The sequence below is a fragment of the Lactuca sativa genome, chromosome 5 (genome assembly GCF_002870075.4).
Source record: "Lactuca sativa cultivar Salinas chromosome 5, Lsat_Salinas_v11, whole genome shotgun sequence".
In the NCBI taxonomy this organism is placed as follows: Eukaryota; Viridiplantae; Streptophyta; class Magnoliopsida; order Asterales; family Asteraceae; genus Lactuca; species Lactuca sativa.
In genome coordinates, this window is record NC_056627.2 from 323,690,269 (window position 1) to 323,702,580 (window position 12,312).

Consider the following 12,312-nt stretch of genomic DNA (forward strand, 5'->3'; position numbering starts at 1 on the left):
CAAACTTGACCAAAAAATACGATTTTTGTCGGTCAGCATCTACCAAAATCAAGATAATTTTTGGTATTTTTGAAATTTTTAAACATATTTATAAAAATAAATAAATAAATAAGCAATTGGTTGTTATTGTCTTTTTCTCTTTATTTAAATGAGTAAATTTGACCACATGTCACATTCTCATTTATTTTGTCACATGTAATTTTATAGTTATGTAATTTTATGGTTATTTTAAATTAATTTTTATTCCACGTGTCATTTTATGGTTTTTCTATTTTATTAAATTTCACATAGTATTTAAATATAATAATAAATGCATATCAATTTCATTAATTAACTTTCCTTTTAATTTCCAAATTATAGTAAATTAAAGCTTCATTAGTTTCATTTTTTTATTTATCTAAATTATTTGTTTAAATTTAAAAAAAATAAAAAAAACACAGTTTAACTTTTATAATTCAATATTTTCCTATTTTTATTAAAAATTCAAATTGCTCAAATATTTAGAATTTTATATTAACATTTTTCTTTTAAATAAACTCACATAAAGCATTAATAATTATATTAACTTTTACAATTTTACAATAGGGAAAATGACGTATATGCCCTATAATGTTTCTAGGGTTGACCCATTTAGCCAGTTAACTTATTTTGTGGCTTAATAAGGGAACGAATTAGTCTTTGTCGGGTCGATTAAGTCCTTATTTCAATTTTGAAGGGGTTAGTCGGTCATTTTAAGTCCACCTCCTTCTACTAACACCACATCGGATGCTGACTGTGACTTTCGTCTAATGCCATGTCATTAATTAGTCGCCTACTTCGTAATGTCGGTATATGCTTTATAAAAGAGCCCTTTTACATCCACTGTTCAACACTTCATCGGTAAACCCTTTTTTGTGAGCTGCTTCTGAATCCTCAAGCATGAAACCCGTATTCTTACAAGTAGATGTCCACTTCCAAGGAATGTTCGCCAGAAACCCCATACGCTACACCGGTGGAATTACTCAGAGGTTTTCGGACATCGATTTCGCAGGAATGGACAAGGATGGGTGTGTTGCGTTCATTGAAAGGTTCACTGGGGAAAAGTGTGAGAAGCTCTATTACTGCCAACCTGATATTGATTTTCCAAAAGGTTTGACTCTAATTTGCAATGACCCCGATTATTACGACTTCATTGAAATTGCATATGAATATGGTGTTATACTCCCTATGTATGTAGAACATTTTAGGGATAGTAACATACAGGAATGGTTGGATGAACACAAAGACGAGTTTGTTGGTAACGTTGAGGAAGAAGTACTTGATGGTGCAGGACTGGTTAAGGAAGTTGCACCAGGGTATCAGGATGTGGGTGACAGTGACACGAACGATGAGGTAGAGAATGACGATGATGATGACGACGAGGATGAGGATGTCGATGGCGATGAAGATGACCATCAGAAGCCTCATTTTTTTTATAAAGGCTAATGAGATTCAGGTAGAGATGAGTGAGAAAGCAGGTGCAGGTGAGTTTTTCGAAGAAGACACGGGTGACAATGAAGATGTTTATCCCGAATTGCCAAACATTTTCAATGATAAGCTCAATTGGAAGGAGCAGGAACCTGTTTTAGGTATGAGGTTTGAGAGTCCTAAGCAATTGAAACACATGCTTTGTAACTATGTTGCCGCGAATGGTTATCAATTATGTTTTGTTAAGAATGATACTAGACGATTACTTGTCAAATGTTGTGATGGCAAATGTACTTTTAGGCTTTGGGGTTCTTGGATGAGTGAAGATAAGTCTTTCCAGATAAAATCTCTTATCAGTGAGCATAATTGTGCAAAGAATTTCAAATTCGGATCAATTGTGACTTACAAATGGATAGGGACCCACTTTAAGCACCAATTTTATAACAATCAAAAGATGAGCGTCCAAATGCTTAGAGAGGAGGTAAAAACAAATTTTGGGATTAACGTGAGTATGAGTCGGTGTAGGAGAGCCAAGAAGTATGCATTGAGTCTAGTTGAAGGGACAATAGCTGAGAATTATGCAAGATTATGGTCATATGGTGAGGAGATTAGAAGATCAAATCCTGGATCCACAGTTAAAATTTGTGTTGATTCAATGCCTGATGGTAAGAATTATTTCAGCAAAATATACATATGTTTTGCTTCAGTAAAAGAGGGATGAAAGGGAGGATGTAGGAGGATCATTAACCTGGATGGTTGGTTTCTGAAAACTTTTTGCCAAGGGGAGTTGCTTTGTGTTGTGGGTAGAGATGCTAACAATGGAATATTCCCAATTGCTTGGGCAGTTGTTTCTGTGGAAAACAAAGAGAATTGGAAATGGCTCTTAAAAAGTCTTTCAGAAGATCTGCAATGTTGGAATGATGGTAACGGTTTGGTTCTAATTTCGGATCAACACAAGGTATGGTTCAAAACTATTGCATGTTTTAAATTTAGTTATTGCTATTCGAATTTCAAACATTAATGTGACTTATGTAGGGTTTGATTGAGGCAGTAAAGGAAGTATTTCCAGCAGCTGAAAATAGGCAGTGTGCTAGACATATCTATGCGAATTTTAGAAAGACATTTAGTGGATCCAAGTTTGAAAATCTGTTTTGGAAAGCGAGCAAGGCAACAACTGAAGCACAATTTAATGTAGTTATGAAAGAGATTGGAAAATTAAATCCGGAAACAGTTGTGCATCTTATGGCTAGAGATCCAAAGACTTGGTCTTTGGTTTTTTTCAGAGTTCATAATTCTTTTGAGTCAGTAGAGAATGGTTTTTCAGAGAGTTTTAATAGTGTGATTTTGGATGCCCGGAAGAAACCAATAATAAGCATGTTAGAGGACATTCGTATATATGTGATGCAAAGGATGGTGACTATGAAACTAACTGGACAAGGATGGAATGCTTATTCTGTTTGTCCAAATATCAGAATACGGTTGAATATGCTCCAAACTGAGCAAAGGTTTGTACATTTATCCAATTACATTAGTACTTTACTCTTCACATCTCATGATATTTGCGGTTTTCATCTATATATGTAGGCATTGGCATGTCATTTCTTGTGGGGGGATGAAGTTTGAGGCAAGGAAGATGGACGAGGCGTTTACTGTGGATGTTGAAAAAAAGGAATGCAGCTGCAGGCTATGGCAACTTAATGGATATGGCTGCGTACACTCAGTTACCACCTTAGCCTACTTAAATTTGACACCTGACGGTCCATATGTAGATCCAATGTACTTGGCTGCATTATACCATAATACTTACAAACAACCAATCCATGGGATGAATGGACAAAATATGTGGCCTTCTACTGACTTGATACCCCCTTTGCCTCCATTGAAAAGACGTATGCCAGGAAGGCCAACCATAAAGAGAAGAAGAGATGCTTCTGAACGGATGGGAAAACATACCGTCTGCAAGGCAGGGAAGAAAGTTTCTTGCAGCATATGCAAGGAGAAAGGACACAACAAGGCTACTTGTAGTAAAGGTGTAGGAACATCCAAAAAAATGGAACAAAGAAACAAAAAATGATACCTACGCAGGAGTCTGTAAACGTTGCCACATGAGTAGGGGATGATGAGGTAATCGTAGATGCTATTGATGCTTTGGATAGGCCTAGAGATGAAGAGAAAATGGTGGGAGTCAATGGACGGGATGAAGGGGTGAATGTCAATGCTCGAGTTAAGCATGTTAAACCACCTAAAATGCAAAAGAAATCAGAACGAATCATTAAACTGAAGCTTGCAAAAAATGTGGGAGGTGAAGGTAGCAGTGTTGCAACGACCATGGACTTGGATTAAGTAGTTGTTTGTTATTTGTAGTGAATGTGTGTTGCAGTAAACAAATGATCTTTGTATGTTCTTTTATGGTGTACTACGAATATTTAGGGGTATTATGGGCATTTTAGCCAAAACAAAGTAAACTGACCATTTATGATGTGGGGGTATTTGAGTTATTACTATTTAAATTGACCATTTTGGTTATGGGGGCATTTTAGTCATTAGAAATTAAATTTAACATTTTGGATGTGAGGGCATTTTAGTCATTAGAAATTAAAACCATTTTTTGATGTGGGGGTAATTAAGTCATTACAAAGTAAATTGGCCATTTTGGATGCAGGGGTAATTAAGTCATTACAAAGTAAATTGACCATTTTTCATGCAGGGGTAATTAAGTCATTGTAAAAAACAGGGGACTTGTGACTTAATCCATTCAATATGAAAAGGCTATCTTTAGAAAACTTTATTCCCTTTTTTTCCAAAAAAGGTTTGCAGACAAGCATATATGGTTCAATCGTGTGCAAAGGTATTTTTGTCCCTTTTCCCAAACTGCACCATTTGTGGTCCCTGTCTATGCGCATAAAAAAGGTAAATTCATTTTGCTTTGTCTTGTGGTGCCGTCCTAGTCGATGAAACATATATAATACCCAAATGTTTCTTTCTTTCATGCACACATATTGATACAGGTGAAAGACAAGTTTTTTTTAATAATAACATATTAAAACACAATTCACCCATGGGTTTGTTTACGTCGCTTTCTGCTATTCAATAACCTATTACAGGGATCATCGACAAAAAACTTCATCAAAAAACGATGACAATCAGCAGCCCAGCAACACCACCACCAAATCTACAGACCAACATCACAAACTAATACCAGCAACCCACACAGAATCTACTACTAATATTAACACTAAACAACATAGGCAACACACCAAAACACAAACCCAGGAGTGAAATGCTTCAACTGACACAACATTTTTGTACTTAAACACCAAATACGTCACCACAGACGCACAAACAACACCAAAAATCCCAACACAAGACATCAGCTTCTTACGTTTGTTGTCCTTGAAGACCATCTTCACATATGCTCCTTGCAGAGAAACGAAATGATTTTTAAGATCAACAACCATATGTGAGATATCCATCTGACCAGCGCGACCGTCATCCACCTCAAGGTTCATGGCATCTAAGTGTCGATTAACTGTCTGACGGAGCTCACGCAACTGGTCTTGGAAGTCCTCCCGTATAAGAGACAATTCCATCTGGGTTTGCAGTAGACTGATGGCCATGTATTCGTTGGTTACACCATTCGAATGATTCTCATCCATGTGACGGCCGTAATTTGGAGACCAGCTGTGTTCTGCACGTCCGCTCGAAGCCATTTTGGTGTAAACTTAGAGACGAGATTGGGGTAATGAAGTTTGCAGATGTGCCCTTTTAGGTCAAGGAAGTCTTCATTTTATATGGAGGCGCTAGAACTGTCGATCCTTGCTCCTTACGATTCGCCTTCAATACGACGTCGTTGCGGTTGTTGGACGCTTTAATTTCTTGCCATGTCATCGCTTACGTGTTAGGCTAGGTTTATGTGGCAACATTAACCGGCTACAATAGGTAGAAGAGACTATATTGTTAGATAACAAATAATTCGATCATTTATTAAGCCACAAAATAAATTAAGTGGCTATCACCCAAAGAAACCCAAAGAAACATTATAGCCTATACGTCATTTTCCTTTCCCTTTACAATATAAAGCAATGATTAACAGGTGTAAGAGCCAATGATGTGAAGTGTTAAACCTGCTACAATGCCATCTATCAGAAACCCTAAATTTCATCTAATTTATTGTATGAAGTCAAGATAAAGATGATGACAATCGTCAACTGTTTTCATTCTTATCCTGGGCGGAATATCTGACAAGAATGAGTATATATCGTTGAAGACATGTTAATTACTGCTTTGGTATGCTAGACAGAGCATGGTCTCTCCATTCCCCCGCCTGATCATGAGTATTTTCCGATTGAGGGTTTAGTCTGCCATAAATTAAAGCTTTAACCGAGGTAATCATCCAAACAAACTTTGTAATCTCTCTTATGGGTTTTATCGATGAATATTGTATATGTATTTTGGTAAAAATTATTATAATTTTAGATGATAATAGGACGCCAATTCTGTTGTGAAAGCTGGACTTCGATGAAAGAAGATGTGGTAGCCTCTAGGTCATGACTATTTGAGTTTCTGAGCTCGATACCCTCCGATTTTGTTCTAATTTGGTGTTTAGTATCCATGGGTCGTTTGAAATCGATTAATTGAAACCTAAATCCATAATATGTTGTTGAAATACACTTCTTGTGATCAGAAATAATGCAATCAGATTATCAACTTCTGCTTTCCTACATGATTAATCAATAACGCTTTCTTTTCCTTTGGGGATCTAGGTCAAATCGAAGATAGGTCCTTGTCTTTTCTACTCATCTTATTGATTCAATGCTATCATCTAAGTTCCTTGCTGGTGTTACAAGGAGGAAATCTTTCAATTGCCACAAATATAGTCCTACCTTTTTAAGCACTTTGATGCTAATAGCTTCTGAAAAGCATATGAGCATGAGCACTGGTGTGGATGCTTTTGAAACCAATCACCCTGTAACATCTAAAAGCCAAGTATACGACATTGCAGCTGGAAAATACAGGAAATTAGTGGAATTTGGCTCATCCAAAAGTCAAACGTAAGTAATTTATTATTCTTGATCACATCTAATCATCAATGAATACTTTTAATTTCCATTAAAAAGACTAACAAAGATGTCTTTACAACATTATAGACATCAACCCCCTGTTGTTCGTACTCTAAATCCACATATATGCATGTCAAGTTGTCATTACAGCACCCAATACACAGATAGTATCGCAACAAATTCACAACATAAGGTACACAATCAAATCATAATGCTAATATTGTCTTATAACCTAAGGGTTGTCCATATGTTATTTACTTGTTTACATGTAATAAATACTACAGTTATTAGGAAATATCCCAAAATATGTAAAGATAGTGGAAGTTGGTCCAAGAGATGGATTGCAAAATGAGAAAGATATCGTTCCTACTGCTGTGAAAGTTGAATTGATCAAAATGTTGGTTAATTCAGGATTACAAGTTGTTGAAGCTACTAGTTTTGTCTCACCAAAATGGGTCCCACAGGTAACAATAAAAGAAGCTTTTATTCATAATATAATCAAAATGTCCATCTTTTGTTCCTTTAATGGATGTCAAAACTCAAAACTGCAGTTGGCAGATGCAAAAGATGTAATTAAAGGAATTAAAGGAATTAGCAATGCTAGATTCCCAGTTCTAACACCAAATCTTAAGGTAAGTTGTAATCTTATACAAATCTTTAATATAATGGCACAAGTTTTGTAAAAAAAAAAAAAGTTCTTAATTTATTTCACAATCTATTAGGGATTAGAGGCTGCTCTTGCAGCTGGAGTAAAGGAAGTTGCTGTGTTTGCTGCAGCTTCTGAGTCGTTTTCAAGGTCAAACATCAACTGTAGCATTGATGAAAGTCTTGCACGTTATCGCGATGTTGCTTCTGCTGCAAGAAAACTCTTCATCCCTGTACGCGGGTATTTAACTTTTGTATTTCAACTCATCATAGTGCATGTATTCTCCTTACGTATATGTCTGATACATAAATGAAGATGTGTCAGGCACATTACATACATATATATGATGTATCATGCATATTGTGCCAAGATTCTTGAAAAAGAATTCAAAATATGTTTTCTTGTATTGTATTAGATATATATCATGTGTTGTTGGATGTCCAATGGAAGGAGAAGTGCATCCATCAAAAGTGGCATATGTTGCTGAAGAGCTTGTAAAAATGGGGTGTGATGAAATTTCCCTTGGTGATACCATAGGTGTCGGGACTCCTGGTATATATATTTATTATCATTTCGTTATAAGTGAATCTTTTTTTCTATTTATTAATTAAAATTAATGTGTATACTTTTTTTTTTTTTCTGTGTATTGTCAGGTAGTGTTATTCCTATGATCGAGGCTGTTAAAAAAGTTGTGCCTATAGAGAAGCTTGCTGTGCATTTTCATGATACATACGGGCAAGCTCTTTCTAATATTCTTGTATCACTCCAAGTAAAGATTATTTCATCTCTCACTGAAACCCTAAAATTTTACATTTTAAATAGATGTTTTTAATTATCATTATGGAGAAACACAAGTCTAAGGCTATTTTTTTTTGTTTAAAAAATAGATGGGGATTAGTGTGGTGGATTCATCTGTATCGGGTCTTGGTGGTTGTCCATATGCAAAAGGTGCCACGGGTAATGTGGCAACTGAGGATGTTGTATATATGCTTAATGGGCTTGGTGTGAAGACAAATGTGGACCTTAGAAAGCTTATTTTGGCGGGAGATTTTATTAGGAAACATTTGGGGAGACCCTCTGAGTCTAAAGCTGCAACTGCCTTGAAAAAAACTGTGTTTTGTGCATCTAAATTATAAGATACCCCCCTAATAACAATATCGAATTCAAATTACAAGTGTGACATGATGAAGTATAATGGAATGAGAAATTGAACTATACTTGTAATAATAGTTATATTGTAGAATTTGGAAGTGTGGGGAATTTGTTGGAACTTCTCGTGTAGTAAAAATGTTGAAACTTCAAAGCAAAAAAGATATGAAATGATATTGGCATAAGTTTTAGATTTTTGTTTGAGCATAATGTCATGGAAATAAATGATTGTGGGAGTAGTCATATCCCATGAAAGGAGTAAAACTATGGGTTAACGGCATGTGAGTTTATTATGCATATATTTATATTTATATTTATATGTTTATGTGTATGTATATATGTGTTATGTGTGTTTGTGCTTGCTTATGTAAGGGCACGATGTGTCTACATGTGTATGTGTATGTTGTATTCAGACACCTATTCCAGAGGGTAACGATAGGGATGATTGTCCATAGGGTAACGATAGGATAGGGTAACGATAGGGGTGATTGTCCATGACCTAATTTTTAAAGGAGCTTATATGTATAAAACATATTTAATGATTTTGTATCTTAAAAATATATTAGAAGTATTTTTTTTTTAAATATGTGGATTTTTGTTATCGACAATGTTATTTTTAGAGTATAGTACAAGTATTTTCTTTCAATTATTTAGTTATTATAAAAAACTTTATGAAATTTATGTATTTTTAAGGTTATTTTTTTCCCTCTTATCCCAAGTTTAAAATATATTTAGAAAGTATTTATATATAATAATATAATTAATCAAGTGTTTGTATAAATCGGTGGAGTTGTGACGGTGTACATGCAAAATGCATATAAGTTGGTGAAACAAATGAAGACATTTTTACAAATGTGGAGTGAAAGAGAAAACATTAGCGTTGTTTGTTTTTTGGAAAAAAACCTCTTCAAACTCTTTATTGCTGCGCGGCGCAGCATGTGCGCAGTACTTTTCATCTCGCAGCTGTTTGTTTTTAGAAGTCCTCTGAGTCAAAAACCTCTGCACGTACTTTGTTTGGCGCAACACTTGTACTGCCTCTTCCAACCTCTTTTTTTATTGCTGAACTTTTGATTATATGTTGTTAAATTTTTATTTCACAATTTTTTTTTCGTTTATTGTTGTTGAATTTATTTTTCGTTTTTTTATATTCAATAATGATAATTTCTTGATGAAATATCATTATTTTTTACTAAAATATCTTTATTTTTTGTTAAAATATCATTATTTTCATTGAAATATCATTAATTTTTACCGAAATGTTATATATTATTAAATTTTACGTATTAAAAAGTTATTTTCGGTTTTTAAAATTAGTTTATTTTAATTTTTTAATATCTGTAGCAGTATGCAAATGTTAAAAAAACATACACGCTTCTTATTAACATTTGCAGAGGATTGCAAAGGTGGTCCACAGACTTCATGAATTTTTTCTTCAGAAAATCAAACAGCATCTAAAACGCGCATTTGGTCTTTTTGTCCTCTCTATTTGGTTTTCCATTTTCTTTTTATTAATTTTGTATTTTTCTAATTAATAATTAACAAAAAAGAAAACAAATAAAACCCAACCCCACCCATTCATCCTTTCTCTCTGTACCATTGTTGGAAAAATTGGAATACCACCAAAGCTGTCACTACCATTGTTCGGTCACCATCACCTCTAGTATTTTAGAACGCAAGAACACAAATGCAATTTTGCAAATCAAACAGTGTTTGGGATTATATTTGGGATGACTTTTTGCTTTTAACTTTTCTAAAAAGCCAAAAAGATGTTTGGAAGATATAAAAGTTTTTTTCAAAATAACTATTATAAAGAAGAAAAATATGAGTTTTTAAAAGTTAGGAAAATATGATATTTTATGACTTTTAGCTTTTTAAAACTAAATTATGTTCAAAAGTTAAAAAAAATACAACCTAAATGTTTTTTAAAATTGCAACCTAAACATTTTTTAAAAATAACTTTTGATTTTTGCTTCTTGAACAACTCAAAAAGAACTTTTATAAAAAAAAAAAAAAAAAAACTTTTAGACTCAAAAGTAATCCTAAACGCCCCTTTAATTAAACATTCATATTAAATAAACACAAAAACAAATCAAATATCACTTTAATTAACATTAACCACCAAAAACTATTAGGGGTGTTTGGATTAGCTTATTAGTTTATTGGTTATTAGCTTATTTTTTTGTGAGAATAAATAATAAACAAGGAGAAAGAAGATGCTTATTAAAATTAGCTCATTTAACTTATTTCTAACGAAATAAACTGATTTTTAAGGATTTTATCCAAACACTTAAATTTAGGTAATAAGCAATAATCTTCCTCTTTAACAACTCATAAGATTAAAATCAAATTAATCAAAACCAATTTTCAAGAACAATAGAATGAAACTACTACAGTAGCTTCATAAGACTAGAAAGAGTGGGAGGGAAGCTTCCCTCACTTTTGGTGGGCCATACCCCTTTTTTCCTCATTCTCTTTTCCCTCACCTAAAAGCCAAGGAATAGGTGGGAAGCCGTTCCCTCACTTTTTTTTTAATATTTTTTTTATGATTTATAATTTTTAAATTAATAATAAACATAAAATTTAATTAAAAATAAACAGCATTTAATTAATTAAAATAAAAATTACAATTAACCTAATATTTAAATTAGTTGAAAATTAAAAGTGTAGGATCTATTTTGTAATTTTTGAAAATTATTTTTGTGAAAAGATTTTAAAGTTAAGTATATTCTGCCATAAACGAAAACATAGAGGCTACATATGTCATTTTCAGAAGCTTCATCTTCTTCCTCTATCTCTCGCTTACAACCTGCAACTCAAAAAAATAAATAAATAAATAAATAAAATCAGCCACTCATAAGAAGAGAGAGAATGCGGGACTCCCTTCCCTCACCTTCTTCCCGCCTTTCCTTTCCCGCACCCCCCGGTGTGGTGTTTCTTGGTGCGGGATCGTTTCCTGCGCCTTCCCCGCTCACCACTCCGTCCGGCCTAAGAGGAGTACCATTGAAATAAAGGAGAGGATGAGTGCCAAGATCAAAAGAATTGGATATGGAAGTGGGTTTTACGAGAAAGCTTAGAAAATGGAAGAAATTGTGGTTCGATTTTCCAGATATGAAAACTTCAGCTCTACCCGGTGGCGGCGATGCTAGGGTTTATTATAAGCAACTGATCCAACAAAGGGTTTTCTATCAGATAGTGGGTGCTACGATTTCATTGTCCTTACCCTACCAAAAACCATCGCCCAAACCTCCATTCTTTCTCCAACCAAGCCATCTGTTCTTCGTAGATCTAAAGCACCACCGCCTACCTTCTCCTTTTTTGTTTACCAGAAACCACCACGTACCTGGAACCACAAGTCCCGCCAGACCTAGAGTTTTTAGAGCCTAAACCATTGTCACTCACCATAGCTCGCCACCACCAAATGAAGTTAGGGTTTTTTAAAACCTAAGCCACCAATGATCTAGAAAGCTGAAGACGAAAAAATGTAGGTCGTTTAGGAGGGAGGACGTTCGATCCATAGAAACCCTAACACTGTGACAATGTCGCTGCTTGCCATGTTCGTCAGATTACCATCTTCATCGAGTTACATCGCCGCTGAGAGAGATAAAGAGATGGGGATGTGGTGTTGCTCCGGCTAACAATAAATAATGGTCACCATCTCCCTCAGAACCCCCAGTCGGTGATGGTGGTGACGGTAGTTTTTTTTGTGAAAAGTGAGAGAGATGGGACAGGGGAAGTGCGCTGAATTTTTTTTGCTTTTGTTTTTTTTATTTATTGTAAAATATAAATATAAATAAATAAAAAAGGAAAATACAAAGGACAAACTTATAATTTAGAAAAAAGTAAATAACAAAAAGAAATTTTTTGACATCTGCTATTAATCTAAACCTTTTTTTAACTAAACTTATAAATTGTAACATCACACAATGACAATTCTTATAATTTTGTCAATTATATGCAATAAATTTTAAGCGGTGAAGCAAAATGATATTTACGCCTCGTTTCCGAGTTTAA

At 34.3% G+C, this 12,312-nt stretch overlaps 3 protein-coding genes and 1 long non-coding RNA gene across 4 annotated transcripts; 3 read left to right on the plus strand and 1 right to left on the minus strand.

Annotated features, from left to right (window-relative positions):
• The first annotated feature begins 918 nt into the window (after positions 1–918).
• On the plus strand, positions 919–1,464 carry LOC111891726 (uncharacterized). Its single transcript, XM_023887796.1, has one exon. It carries the CDS (start codon positions 919–921, stop codon positions 1,462–1,464), a length of 546 nt encoding a protein of 181 aa, XP_023743564.1.
• A 16-nt stretch (positions 1,465–1,480) lies between these two features.
• LOC111891725 (uncharacterized) lies at positions 1,481–3,789 on the plus strand. The gene is made up of 5 exons (XM_023887795.2): positions 1,481–2,111; positions 2,229–2,404; positions 2,482–2,951; positions 3,031–3,467; positions 3,560–3,789. The coding sequence occupies exons 1-5, from the start codon at positions 1,481–1,483 to the stop codon at positions 3,787–3,789; spliced, it is 1,944 nt and encodes a 647-aa protein (XP_023743563.2).
• Positions 3,790–5,520: 1,731 nt separating this feature from the next.
• Positions 5,521–8,496, plus strand: LOC111891707 (uncharacterized). The gene is made up of 9 exons (XM_023887777.3): positions 5,521–5,831; positions 6,210–6,497; positions 6,594–6,699; positions 6,791–6,970; positions 7,058–7,138; positions 7,229–7,392; positions 7,568–7,704; positions 7,806–7,921; positions 8,040–8,496. The coding sequence occupies exons 2-9, from the start codon at positions 6,259–6,261 to the stop codon at positions 8,286–8,288; spliced, it is 1,272 nt and encodes a 423-aa protein (XP_023743545.1). The 5' UTR covers positions 5,521–5,831; positions 6,210–6,258; the 3' UTR covers positions 8,289–8,496.
• A 2,118-nt stretch (positions 8,497–10,614) lies between these two features.
• On the minus strand, positions 10,615–12,050 carry LOC122194515 (uncharacterized). The gene is made up of 2 exons (XR_006183393.2): positions 11,192–12,050; positions 10,615–11,107 (listed from the first exon to the last, which is right to left on the minus strand). It is a non-coding gene; the product is annotated as an uncharacterized LOC122194515 (long non-coding RNA).
• Positions 12,051–12,312: the final 262 nt, after the last annotated feature.